We start from the raw sequence: 14,549 nt of genomic DNA on the forward strand, positions 1-14,549 counted from the left end.
GAGTGAGAGTCAGAGAGAGGGATAGATAGGGACAGACAGACAGGAACGGAGAGAGATGAGAAGCATCAATTATCAGTTTTTCGTTGTGACACCTTAGTTGTTCTTTGATTGCTTTCTCATATGTGCCTTGACTGTGGGGCTACAGCAGACCCCTTGAGTAACCAAGTAACCCCTTGCTCAAGTCAGCGACCTTGGGTCCAAGCTGGTGAGCTTTTGATCAAACCAGATGAGCCCGTGCTCAAGCTGGCAACCTCGGGGTCTTGAACCTGGGTCCTCTGCGTCCCAGTCCGATGTTCTATTCACTGTGCCACCGCCTGGTCAGGCGTGTGGCCTTCAGGTTTGCCTGTCCTTTTGTTTTGTCCTTGCTGTCCTCTCCCACTGGTCCTTAGGAAACATTTGTCTTTTTATTTATTTTTATTTTTATTTTTATTTTTATTTTTTTTTGACAGAGAGTCAGAGAGAGGGATAGATAGGGACAGACAGAAAGGGAGAGAGATGAGAAGCATCAGTTCTTCATTGAGGCACCTTAGTTGTTCATTGATTGCTTTCTCATATGTGCCTTGACCCAGGACCACTACAGCAGAGCCAGTGACCCCTTGATCAAGCCAACGACCCCTTGCTCAAGCCAGCGACCTTGGGTTCAAGCTGGTAAGCCAACCTTGCTCAAACCAGATGAGCCCACGCTCAAGCTGGCGACCTCCAGTTTTTGAACCTGGATCCTCTGCATCCCAGTCTGACACTCTATCCACTGGTAGCCATCTTACTGCCCAGCTTTGTGGACCCCAAAAGAGGAAGGCGGAAACATTTGTCTTGATTCATTTTTTTTCAGTGAATCAGATGAGATCAAAGAATACATAACATGGTGTGGCATTGGAGTTAATAACACAGATTCTGGAATCACACAGACTCATGTCTAAGTCCTTGTTATATCACTCTCTGTGTGACCTTGTTCAAGTCACTTAACCTCTCTGAAAAAATGGGGTTAGTAACAGCTGCCTCACTGTTGTTAGCACCAAATGAGATCAGACTGGCACAGTTTTTCACAGCACTGGGCCTGGTACACAGTGCTCAGGGTCAGAGGGCAATCCATACAAATGCAGGAAGTTGAATGGGGCGGGTAGGGGGTATCAGAATCTGTATCCTGACAAGACCCGAATGGCTAGCATGCGGAGCTGAATTTAAGAAGAAATTAACTGGAGTAAATGGGAAGCTATGCAGGATGAGGGAGATGGGATTTGCTAGAATGAAATTTCATTTTAGATCCACCACAGGGATATCACCAGGTCCAGGATGTGGGGATTAAAAAGCTGTCCCATTGGGGACCAATATATATATAACCAAGATGCCTCTGTGAGGTGACAGGTATGTAAACAAAAATAGGAGACTATGCTATAAGAGAGGGAGGGTACCTGAGTAGCACATAGAAAGGAAATAATAGTCAGGAGAGATTTTTTAGAGAAAGTGATGTTTTAATCTGGGCCATGAAGAAGTGGGGGCTCACCAGAGGCAAGATCCTGGCAGAGGAAACAGCCTCTGTCACAAAGGATATTTTCAGGATCTGCAAGTTTCCAAGTGGCTGGAAGAAAGGGAGAGCACAGCCCTGTGAGGGTAATGGACCCAGAGAGGTGACAGAGGCCAGCCCGTACTGGACCTTAGGGGCAGCATTAAGGACATAGACCTTTACCCTCAGGGCAGAGAGCAGCCATGGAAGAGCTAGAAGCAGGGGTATATCATGATCAGATTTGCATTTTTTGAAAGATCACTCTGGCTACTGTGTGGAAAATGGATTATAGAGGAGCAAGCATGAAGGTTAGGAGTCGACCCATAAATTAGATCCCTGAGATGAAACGGACAAATTCCTAAAAAGAAAAAAATACCAAAATTGACTAAAGAAAAAAATAGGCAGTCTGAATAGACTTGTAACAAAGAGATTAAATTAGTAATTTTAAAAAACTACCCACAAAAGAAACCTATGCCCAGGATAGCTTCACTGGTGAATTCTACCAAACATTTAAATAAGAATAAACATAAATTCTTCAAACTCTTCCCAAAAATAGAAGAGACTAGTTTTCAATTCATTCTATGAGGCCAGTATTGCCCTGATACTTAGACCAAAGACATTACAAGAAAACATTACATAAATATGGACACAAAAATTCTCGTGAAAATCCTAGCAGACAGAATCTAGCAACCATAACAAAGTGGTATTTATCCCAGAAATACAAGGTTAGTTCAACATCCAAAACTCAATTGATGTAATACATTACAGCAATAGAATTTTTAAAACCACATGATCATCGTTTCTTTTTTCTTTTAAGGATTTTATTTATTGATTTTAAGGTGGGGAGGGTAGAGAGAAGTTCCAACTCATAGTCACTTCACTTTAGTTGTTCATTGCTTGTTGTGTGTGCCTTGACCAGACAAGTCCAGGGTTTTGAACCAGTGACCTCAGCATTCCAGGCCGCCGTTTTATCCACTGTGCTACCACAGGCCAGGCTGATCATCTCAGTGACACACAAAAATAACATTTGACAAAATCCAACACCCTTTTTAAATTAAAACAAAACAAAAAAATAACTAGGAATAGAAAGAAACTTCATTGACCTGATACAGGGCATTTACAAAAACCCACAGCTAACATCAGTCTTAATAGTGAAAGACTGAATCCTGTCCCCCTAGGATCAGAAACAAGACAAGGATATCTTCTCTCCCCACTTCCATTCAACATTGTACTAAAGGTTCTAGCCAGGGCACTTGGGCAAGAAAAAGAAATAAACACCATTCAGACAGGAAAGAAAGAAGTAAAAGTATGATTGCATATATACAAAATCCTAAGGAGTCCACTAAAAAAACTATTAAAACTAGTAAATGAGTTTAGCAAGGTTGTAGGACACAAGACCAATATACAAAAAGCAGTTTTCTTCTATATACTTGCAATGAATAATTTGAAAAGGAAAAAAAAACAACTCCAGCTACAATAGCATTAAAAAGAATAAAATACTTAGAAATAGATTTAACAAAGGACAAAACTTATACTCTGAAAACTACAAAACAAATAAATTAGAGCATCTTCTCTAATTTATAAATGAAAAATCATGTTCGTAAAGGAAAAACTTATTATTAATATGATACTTCCCAAATTGATCTACAGATTCAATAAATAAATATCAGAATCCCAACTGGATTCATTGTACATATTGATAAACTAATTCTAAAACTCAAATGGAATTGCAAGGCACCCAGAATGTCTAAAACTGTCTTGCAAAAGAATAACAAAGTTTGTCCCTGGCTGGTGGCTCCGTGGATAGTGTCAGCCTGGCATATGGATGTCCTGGGTTCAATTCCCAGTCAGGACACACAGGAGAAGCAACTATCTCTCTCTCTTCCTCCCATCCTCTCCCCCTTCTCTCCCTCTTCCTCTCCTATAGCCAGAGGCTCGATTGGTTCAAGCATGGCCCCGGGCACTGAAGATAGCTTGGTTGGTCTGAGCAAATCAGCCTCGAATGCTAAAAATAGCTCAGTACTTAAGCATCAGCCCCAGATGGGGTTGCCAGGTAGATCCTGGTCAGGGTGCATGCAAGAGTCTGCCTCATTATCTCCCCTCCTCTCACTTAAAAAAAAAAAAAGGAATAATAAAGTTTGTGGACTCCCACTTCCCAATTTCAAAACTAACTACAAAGCAACAACAAAAATCAAGATAGTATAGTACTGGCATAAGGATAGATATATAAATCAAAAGGGCAGAATTCAGAATCCAGAAATAAACCCCTGTGTCTCTGGTCAAATGACTTTCTACAAAGGTGTCAAGACCATTTAATGAGAAAACAACAGTCATCAACAAATGATGATGGAACAACTGAATAGCCACATACAAAAGAATGAAGTTGGACCTCTACCTAAACACTATATACAAAATTAACATAAAGTGTAACAAAGACCGCCTGACCTGTGGTGGTGCAGTGGATAAAGTGTTGACCTGGAATGCTGAGGTTGCTGGTTCAAAACCCTGGGCTTGCCCAGTAAAGGCACATACGGGAAGCAACTAGTACGAGGTGATGCTTCCCACTTCTCCCCTCTCTCTTCTCTATCTAAAAATCAATAAATAAAAAAAAATTTTTTAAAGGAACAAAGACCTAAATATAAGAGCCAAAACTATAAAACCCTCAAAAAATATATAGAGGTAAATTTTCATTACTTCAAATTTGATAATGGATTCTTATATATGACCCTAAACTACAAGTAACAAGATAAAAAATAGATAAATTAGACTTCATCAAAATTGGAAACTTTTGTACATCAAAGGACACTGTTAAGAAGGTGAAAAGACAGGCCCTCGCCAAGTAGCTCAGATGGTTAGAGTAGCATCCAAATAGGGCACGTACAAGGATCAACCAATGAATGCATAAATAAGTAGAACAACAAATCAGTGTTTTTCTTTCTCTTTTGCCCTAAACATATATATAAAATTTTTAAAAAACATATCCACACAAAAACTTGTGCATAAATGTTTATAGAAGCATTATTCATAATAATGGAATAAATTATTTATAAATAAAAGTGGAAATAACCCAAATGTCTCTCAACTGATGAATGCACAAAATGTAGTATATCCACACAATGGAATATCACTAAGCCATTAAAAGGGAATGATGTACTGATACATGCTACAACATGCAGAAACCCTGAAAATACCATGCTAAGTGAAAGAAGCTAGTAACAAATGACCATGTACTACTTATATTTGTATATAATTTATATGAAATATCCAGAATAGGTGAACCTGCTGCTTTAGGGCTGGGAGGAAGAAGGGGAAAATAGGAAGACTAGAGCTAAAATATATGGATTTCTTTCTGAGGTGATACAAATGTCTAAAATTGACAGTTGCACATATCTGTGAGTATATTAAAAACCACTGAAATGCACACTTCAAATGGGTGAAGGATATTGTATGGAAATTACATCTTGATAGAACTATTTTTAAAAAGGCAGAGTAGCCTGACCAGGTGGTGATGCAGTGGATAGAGCGTTGGACTGGGATGCAGAGGACCCAGGTTCAAAACCCTGAGGTCACCAACTTGAGCGTGGGCTCATCTGGTTTGAGCAAAAGCCCACCAGCTTGAACCTAAGGTTGCTGGCTCTAGCAAGGGGTTACTCCGTCTGCTGTAAGGCCTGCGGTCAAGGCACATATGAGAGGGCAATCAACGAAAAACTAATGATTGATGCTTCTCATCTCTCTCCATTCCTGTCTGTCTGTCCCTGTCTATCTCTCTCTCTGACTCTCTCTCATGTAAAAAATAAATTAATTTAAAAAAACAAAAAGCAGAGTAAAGGCAAGATCAGTGAGAGACTATTCCAGTAGTGCAGGTGAGAAATGACTGAGAAGTGGCAAACTGGAGGACATACATGGGTAAAAAAATGGGACAGGGTTGAATATGGGAATGAGAGGAAAGGGCAGAGCCTAGGATTATTGCCAATTGTCTGTTCAGGTAACTGGGTTGATAAAGATGCCAGTCACTAAAAGAACAAAACCAGTTAATACTTACATGGTACTTAATTGCCAGACACTTAGCACATATGAATTAATTCCTTCATCTTCAGCAACATGTTAGATAGGGACTATTATTCTCATCCCCATTTCACAGAAGAGAAAACAAGCTCAGAGAGGTTAAGATTTTGACTGTTAGCCAAAGTCTGACAACGAGTAAATGGCAGAGCTGGGATTCAAACCTAGATATTCTGACTTCAAAGCCCCTGTCTTAGCCATGGTGCTATGCTTCTTCTCTGGTACGATGAAAAGGGGACGGATTAGGGTATAATACAACTTCCAAGTTCAACGCAAATACACTGATCTCATACCGCATGCCAGGTACTGGGCTAAGAGCAGGACGCAAGGGGACCCTCTCCCAACAGACAATCCCCACATTTCCACTGTGGCCCCATTGCACCCAGAGCCTCGTTACAAACAAGGTGGCAAACTGCAGGTACACAGCACCTAAATACTCAGCCTCGCCTGCCCCATACCTGCCCAGCTTCCGTTCTCACTTCCTCTCTACAGCTATATTCTCACAGGGGATGGCCTGGGTTGGGCAGGGGTTGGAGCAAGAGACCAGTCCAGCAGCATGAACTTGTATCCAGAAAAATGATGGAAAAGAAAAAAGGAAAGTCAAGACACATTTCTCAAAGCTCATTAGGCAGGCAGCTGGGGAGGACAAGCCTGAGGGGCCTCACTGCAGCCGGTCCTGACCACAAAAGCGGAACTCCCACCAGGCAGCCCTGAGTCATTCCCTCTCAGCCCCCAAGGAAGGAGTGATTTCCTGCGTGGCCCTCTGGGCACCTCCTATGGGCTGAGCATCCTCTTATCTCACCCTCACCCTCTCCCGGGGTGGGGCAGGCTGTAGTAGGCTGGTCCTCCTGTTTCCTCGGCAGGAAACATGGATTCAGGGGTCAGAGGGAGTCTGGTGGCTCAGTAAAAGCAGCTCAGGAATAACAATGTGTCATGGAGGATGGAAGAAGAGGGCTGACTCTCTCATTTGGGGTCACTGCTAGGCATCTACTGCTCCTTTTCCCATTTACTTAAATTAAGTCATTCCTGATGCCTATTTTGAACTCAGCCTCATACTGTGGGAGTGACTCAATACCAGGCCCGGCGCCAAGCACATAATGTTAAAGTAATGAATAAAATGGAGGAATCAGAGGTCCTAGTCAGGGGCATTTATGTAATGATTAAAGAATGGACTTTGGACCTGGCCAGTGGTGGTGCAGGGGTGTATAGTGTGTGCCTGGACAGATTGACTTAGAGCTTCTTTTTGTTTTTATGTATGTGTTAGGAGTGGCCTGGGGCCAGAATCTCCTTTCTGTGGCAGATTTATTTTTATAATATGAATAAATAAAACATATTCATGGTAAAACATAACAACAACAGAATCATAAACAAACAAAAATAAAACCCCAAAGTACAAAAGGGTCTCAAGGGATACAGTAGAAGTTCCCTCTGCACCTCTCTGACCACCCCCACCGTCACACTCCCCAGAGGGAGCACTGTTAACTGTGTTATGTATCTTTTCAGAAATTCCCTATGCATATCGGAGTGTGGGAGCGTGAGGACAGATTTAGTTTTTATAAAGCCATTTGTGTAAAACAAAAGAGCTCTAGACTGGGAATTGGGATCTGGGTCTCAGTCCCAGCTCTGCCTCTTTCTTGCATATTGACCTATGGTAAGTCATTTTGCCTCCCTGGGTCTTAGTTTCCCTATCTATCAACTTCCACTGTTGCAAGGCTTTCTGGGACTTTCCAGCAGAAAAGGCAGTTATCCCAGGGGGGTCCCTGCACTGGTGAGGCCCAAGCAGAGTATAAGGCCCTTGGAAGGGCATCTACACAGCCCCATCCTTTGGGGGATGGGCCACTGCTGTCATGATCCCTGGCTTCAAAACACAGAATCCTCAAGTACAGGATCATGGTCACTTCCAACTCCAGCTGAGGGTTATAGGATTAAATACATGGGTCCTCAGAGAGCCTACTGTCTTGCTGGGGAAGTAAGACAACACACAGGGAGATAGCACAGGTGGGAGATTGTGTGGCTCAGGCTGGGATGCTGAGGGGATCAGAGAGGAGAGGAGAGAGAAAGGAAGGCTTCCTGAACGAGGTGATCTTGAGCAGTGGGCCAGGTGGAGAAGAGGAACACCATTCAGGGGGCTTGCTGTGAGATGCAATTCTGGCTTAAGTGGGAGAATAGACTGGATGATCTGTTCTTCTAGGATATAGTTTTCTTAGATTCTTCCCGAGTGCATGATGGAGTTGAGGGAATGTGTGGACCCCCCCCCCCCAAACAGTCTGCAGATATTTATTTTTATTTTTATTTTTTTATTCATTTTAGAGAGGAGAGGGAGAGACAGAGAGAAAGAGAGAGAAGGAGGGGAGAAGCTGGATGCATCAACTCCCATATGTGCCTTGACCAGGCAAGCCCAGGGTTTTGAACCGGCGACCTCAGCATTTCCAGGTCGACGCTTTATCCACTGTGCCACCACAGGTCAGGCTGCAGATATTTATATATAAGTTTGCTTTTATCAGAGGAGGAAGGCCCTTAGTAGCAATAGATTTCCAGAGGGATCTGCGGGCCCCCGAACATTAAGAGCTTCACAGCCCTTTGTGGTATGGGAATTTAAAGAAGAGTAAAGGATTTTCCTTGGACAAAGTGCTGCTCACCATGGGATGAGTAGAGTTTGAGGAGGCTGTGTCCTGGGGGAAGAGGAGGGGAAGGGACTTTACAGAAAGAAGGGGAACACTTTCCTGGACGGGGGTCGGCGCTGCTGCAGCAGGTTTCTCCCTCCCCTGTTCAGGCCCAGACGGTTACTTCTACCCCCTGGGTCAGCTGGATTTCTGAGGTGAGCCCAGCTCACACTGCAGGAGCTCACTCAGGGCCCTGTCCTTTTCCTAAAGTGGCTGGGGCCCAAGCACAGCTCTGAGGTTCTGTTAGGGGCAGCAGCTACCTTTGAGGCAGCAGAAGCAAGGGCACTTCTCCAGGCTTTGAGGTCGTAGTGTTAGGCAGCCCCAATTGGCCTCTGCTGTTTCCTAGACTAAGGGCTCCCATCCTCTGCTCTCACCTTGCTTTGGGAAGTAAAAGTAGAGAATATTAGAGGTAGAAAGAACCTATCAGAGCCTGTGGCCACAGGGCCCAAGGGGAAAAAGATGTTTTGATCTAGTCCAGTTAAGGCCCACAGGGTGTACCCTGAGCCACACACAAATCAGTGGCAGAGGGAGGGCTTCCTCTGTTCTGTTAGCTAACCCAGGGGTCTCTCAATAGTAAGAACTGGACCAAGAGAAGGGATTCTGGCCTCTTTTTTTTTTTTTTTTAGCTCATTGAGAAGGGGCGGCAGAGAGATTCCCGCATGTGCTCCAACTGGGATCCACCCGACAAGCCCACTAAGGGGCAATGCTCTGCCCATCTGGGTTGTTGCTCTGTTGCTAAGCAACCAAGCTCTTAGCTCCTGAGGCGGAGGCCATGGAGCCATCCTCAGTGGCCTGGCCAACTAGATCCAATCCAGCCTTGGCTGCAGGAAGGGAAGAGAGAGAGAGAGAGAGAGAGAAGTGAGAGAGGGAGAGGTGGAGAAGCAGATGGGCACTTCTCCTGTGTACCCTGACCAGGAATCGAACCCGGGACATCCACATGCCAGGCTGATGCTCTACCACTAAGCCAACCGGCCAGGGCCTGAGACTCTGGTCTTTGGCCTAGATGTTGATATCTAAGCATTGGTTACTCTCTGGTGGACCCTTTAAGGCTAAGGAAGGGCAGCTTCCTGCTAGAGTATCCATCAAAGAACTGTTAGGAACAGGGAAGCCATCTGGCCATGGCCACACAGGTCCTTGCAGGAGAACCAAGTGCAAGGCTTGGGACCTCTGGTTAGGTATTTACATCATAAAAAGCCGCAAGGCCCTGGCCGGTTGGCTCAGCGGTAGAGCGTCGGCCTAGCGTGCGGAGGACCTGGGTTCGATTCCTGGCCAGGGCACACAGGAGAAGCGCCCATTTGCTTCTCCACCCCTCCGCCGCACCTTCCTCTCTGTCTCTCTCTTCCCCTCCCGCAGCCAAGGCTCCACTGGAGCAAAAATGGCCCGGGCGCTGGGGATGGCTCTGTGACCTCTGCCTCAGGCGCTAGAGTGGCTCTGGTCACAACATGGCGACGCCCAGGATGGGCAGAGCATCGCCCCCTGGTGGGCAGAGCGTCGCCCCTGGTGGGCGTGCCGGGTGGATCCCAGTCGGGCGCATGCGGGAGTCTGTCTGACTGTCTCTCCCTGTTTCCAGCTTCAGAAAAATGCAAAAGAAAATGCAAAAAAAAAAAAAAAGGCAGCAAATGCTACAAAACAAGACTCCCCCTGCCCCCACCCCTAGAGAGTAGTTTAATACCACTCTACTTACTGCCTGAGCCAATCCTCCTCCAGCAACCAACCCCTTGAGTTCTTTCAGCAATGGCTGCACAGAGGTCAGGTAGGGGCTTTTATAAGCCAGGACTTCTGCCAACAGAAAAGCCTAGGCCTGCTGATCTGGGCTGGACTTTAAGAAGCCTACTAGGTTCTTTGGACAAAGAGTAGACAGACCTATGTGTCTCCCTCAGCCTACTCCAGTTTCTGCCTGATATTCTAAAGAAGTAAAGATTGGGGGAAAGCACCTCTTCCCAGCTGTGTGGAAGCAAAGAAAAATGCGAAAAGGACAAGGACAGGTAGCTGGACCTCTTTTCATACAAGAGCAGAAAGTCCTCATCTCAACTCTCTACAGTCACAGCCAAGCCTCTTGTCTTGTGGGCTCTGCACCCTCACCCACTATTATACCACCTCCCTATAGAAACCACAGAACTTGGTAAAACTTGGATGCAGGTGTGAAGGGATAATGAAGATTTGCAGATAACTGTTCAGTTTCAAGCTTAAATGGCCAAGCAGGCTATACTGAGATGCGAACATAGGCAGAGAAGATCCAAGGGGGTGTGTTGGAGTTTGTAATAGTTCTTTTTGGGACTTGGTGAGTTGAAGTGCCTACGGAACAACAAATAGAGATGTCCAAGAAGTAACCTGAGAATTTTAAGTTCAAGAGAGTGATAAAAATTTGGGAGTTACTGCTACACAGATGGAATTAGAGCTATGCAATCACTCAGGTAATATAAAGGGCAACACAAGGGCACCTGGGGAACAGCAACACCTAAGAGAAAGAGCAAAGAAAGAAACTGGGCTGGGGGTGCGGGGCTGTTACGGCAGAAGTAGGAGAAACCAGTAGAATGTGATACATTGCAGGACCCAAAGAAGGAGTAGAATATCAAGTGTTGCAGAAAGGTTGAGTATGACATAGATTAAGATGAAAGACACAATGAGGTTACTTATCTTCGGCTGGTTCAGAGTGAAGAACACAGCGGTAGGAGGTGAGATTCAATAGGCAGTGGCCAGGTCAGGCAGGACCTTGTGTGCCATTAGGAGGTGTCTGGATTTTATTCTAATGATTAGAGGGATTTAGCAGGGGAGCGAAATATGATTTGCACTGCATTATGTGGAGGATGGACTGAAGAGGGAAAGAGTGGAGGCAAGTAGGAAGCAGGAACCCAGACTTGGACTAAGGTGGTTGGAGTGGAGGGAGTAAAAAGTGTTCAGGTTCAGGGTACATTTAAAAAAGATATCTGAGTACAAATGAAAAAAATAAAAGATACCTGACTAAGTATAAGATAAGAGAAAGAAACCAAAGAGTATTGAGGTTTTTGGTTTGATCAACCGAGTAGATAGTGGTGCCATTTACAGATGTGCGTAAGACTAGAGAAAATAAAACAGGGTTAGGGACGGGAACCAGAATCAAGAGTTTTATTTTGGCCATCTTAAAAATGAGATGCCCATTGGACATGCAAGTGGAGATGCCGAGTAGGCAGTTGTCAATCCAAATCTGGAGCCCAGAGGGAAGCTGGAGATGTTAATTTTTAAATCATAGATGTAGCATCAAAGCCATGGGCCTATGCGAACATTAAAGCTCTGTTTCCCCTGTCACTTGACCTGACAGAAGTTGGGCACCCAAAGCCACCCCCACTGGGCAAAGAAAGCTGATCCTTGAACCTGAGAGCTGGACAGGAATCAGGACAAACCTGGCTCAGGGACGTCTTGCAGAGAATGATGCCAGAGGAACTAAGACCTCAAAGGAAGGCAGAAGGATTTCCATTTCCGTCCTCTATCTTCCCTCCCATAATTCTCTGTTAGTAATATTAACTCTGGAGGGAAAGAGAAAGGTGATACTGAGGACACTTAAGTCTGTAGAGCCAGCAATGGGAGCTCCAGCTGAGGCCAGAAGGGCTATATGTGGGAGTTTATGCGGCATGTACCACCCCCCATAGCCTGCAAGAATCAAAGCTCCCGAGGGTTGGCATAAAAGCCACCCACAGTTAGCGAACTCTGAGGAGAAGGCCTGGGCTTCCGGCAAGGGGCCCTACCCGCTATTCTGCTGCCAATGTGAAGATGAGCATGAACTGAAGAGCTGAGATCAACCATCTCCTGATTTTAAGCCAACCAGAAGACCAGTGCTTCTCTTACTTCAACGTGCGTTCAAATCATCTGAGATTTTGGTAAAATGCAAATTCTATTTTGGTACATCTGGGGTCAGACCTAAGATTCTGCATTTCTCATTGTGCCTTGACAGGGAAGGGGGGCTCTAGCCGAGCCAGTGACCCCTTGCTCAAGCCAGTGACCTTTGGGCTCAAGCCAGTGACCACGGGGTCATGTCCATGATCCCATGCTTGAGTCGGCAACCTCAGGGTTTTGCTTGAGACTTGTTTGGAGGTTCTAGCAGGGGAGTGCAGCTACTCATACACCCTTGACCAAAGAATGGTCCTCTCCTCTATCGGGGAAGGTCGTCCTCTTTGACTGAGCGCATAGCTTCAGGAGGGATGCACATGAAGCGGTGAGGGAGGAAGGGGACACCGCCTAGCCAGCCAGATCAGCCAAATCAACCCTGGCGATCAATGGGGTGACAGATGTCACAGCCAGATCGCCCTCACATCCAACCTCAGAGTTTTGAACCTGGATTCTCAGCGTCCCAGGCCAATGCTCTATCCACTGTGCCACTTCCTGGTCAGACTCAAGATTCTGCATTTCTAACAAATGCAGGAACAGCGTTCTAAGGTAAAGCTTTTGCTGCTGGTTTGTAGACCACACTTTGAGCAGCAAAGGTTGAGAAGTGGCTGTGCAGCGACCTACAGTGAAAGCGGCACATTCAGTTCCAGGGAGAATGTTCATTTGTGTACGAAGTCACAGAACCCATTAAAGTGGAAAGAGCCACTGTCTTGTTGTTGTGAAGCTGATGGTCATTTCTGGGCAGATTACATTTTCCAGGAGCTAGGCACTTCCTGAACTTTTACCTCTGAGAAGGTATGTGAACTGGAGCAAATCTTTGACTTCTCTGCATCTGTTTCATCATCTCTCCAATGGGAATAATAAGACTATTGTGGGGATTAGCTGAGTCAATAAGTGTAAAGCACTTACAACATGGCAGCATAGTAAGTGGTCAGTAAATATTAACTATTCTTGTTGATATAGTGTGTCCACAAAGTCATGGTGCACTTTCGACCAGTCACAGGAAAGCAACAAAAGACGATAGAAATGTGAAATCTGCACCAAATAAAAGGAAAACTCTCCCAGTTTCATACCTATTCAGTGTAGTTCTATGTGAGCTCATGCACAGATTTTTTAGGGCTCCTTAGGTAGCTATCCCGTATAGCCTCTACAGACTCATCACTGACTGATGGCCTACCAGAACGGGGTTTCTCCACCAAACTGCCGGTTTACTTCAACTGCTTATCCCACCGAGTAATGTTATTCCTATGTGGTGGTGCTTTGTTATAAACGCACCGATATTCACGTTGCACTTTGGTCACAGATTTGAATTTAGAAAGCCACAGAACACACTGAACTTTCCTCTGTACCATCCACATCTCGACTGGCATGGCCATGGGCTGCTTCTCTGTATACACGGTGTTACTTCATCATCTGCACATGCGCACATGCTGCCACATCATCCGACAGAAACTGGGAGGGTTTTCCTTTTATTTGGCGCAGATTTCACATTTCTGTCGTCTTTTGTTGCTTTCCTGTGACCCGTCAAAAGTGCACCATGACTTTACGAACACACTGTAGTATACCTTCTACAATAATTAACATAGGCACATATGGAGGCTTAGTCTCCTTCTGATACATGGTCAAAAACATAACCCCCACCTCCCTCCCACCAAAAGGCCTGGTTCCTCTCTTTCAAATTGTTCTTACCCTTCTGGCCCCCTCCCCCTCCCCTGGCCCCTGGCCCCAGTGTGGTCTGGATGGGCCCCAGAGGGACAGGGACAGGACGTGGGGCTGTATCTGACAGGAACCTGAGGGGCTGGCCTGGGAGGGGATTGGGGCCCGGCTTCCTGAAGGGAGGATGGGCTAAGGCAGGCACACAGTGCCGGAGAAGATGCCCTCCTGGGCCCTCTTGGCGGTCACCTCCTGCCTCTTCCTGGTCCCCCAAAACCTGGCACAAGTCACCAGCCAAGGTGAGGTGTGTGGAGGGTGGAGATCATCTATAGCCAGGAAGAGGGAGCCCTGGGAGGGTGCAAGTTAGGAGGCTCCCACTGGTCCCCTACTCTTTCCCATAAACATGCCTGGAAGGACCCAGAGCCCAACTCACCAGCTGTTCCTCAGATGCCTCCTTGATGGCCTCGGACTCAGAGTCCCTGAACTGTTTTTCTCGAACATTTGAAGACCTCACTTGCTTCTGGGATGAGAAAGAGGCAGCACCCAATGGAACATACCAGCTGCTGTACGCCTACCCAGGGTATGTGCCGGGTTGTGCCCCAGTCCCCTGTATCTGTCTGTCCTTACCACAGCTGGGCCCCACCCCAGTAACTTCCCTGCCTTTGGCCCTATAAGAGAATTACCTCAAGTACATGCCCTAGGTAGTGTCTTAATGAACCAATGTGCTTTGGACAGATCCAGTTCAAGCCCCTACATAGCCCCTCATCTCACCTGTCCGAGACATTGAGAAGAAAAAGGAAGTAATGGGA

At 45.7% G+C, this 14,549-nt stretch overlaps 1 protein-coding gene across 1 annotated transcript in view; it reads left to right on the plus strand.

The window, feature by feature from the left end:
- Window positions 1–13,936: 13,936 nt before the first annotated feature.
- Window positions 13,937–14,549, plus strand: part of MPL (MPL proto-oncogene, thrombopoietin receptor) — a 16,819-nt gene continuing 16,206 nt past the window's right edge. The window contains exons 1-2 of the mRNA XM_066372147.1: window positions 13,937–14,039; window positions 14,188–14,320. Of these exons, the coding sequence (XP_066228244.1) occupies window positions 13,961–14,039; window positions 14,188–14,320 (212 nt within the window). The 5' untranslated portion in view covers window positions 13,937–13,960. The remainder of the gene's footprint in view (window positions 14,040–14,187; window positions 14,321–14,549) is intronic.

Source organism: Saccopteryx leptura, chromosome 3 (genome assembly GCF_036850995.1).
Source record: "Saccopteryx leptura isolate mSacLep1 chromosome 3, mSacLep1_pri_phased_curated, whole genome shotgun sequence".
In the NCBI taxonomy this organism is placed as follows: Eukaryota; Metazoa; Chordata; class Mammalia; order Chiroptera; family Emballonuridae; genus Saccopteryx; species Saccopteryx leptura.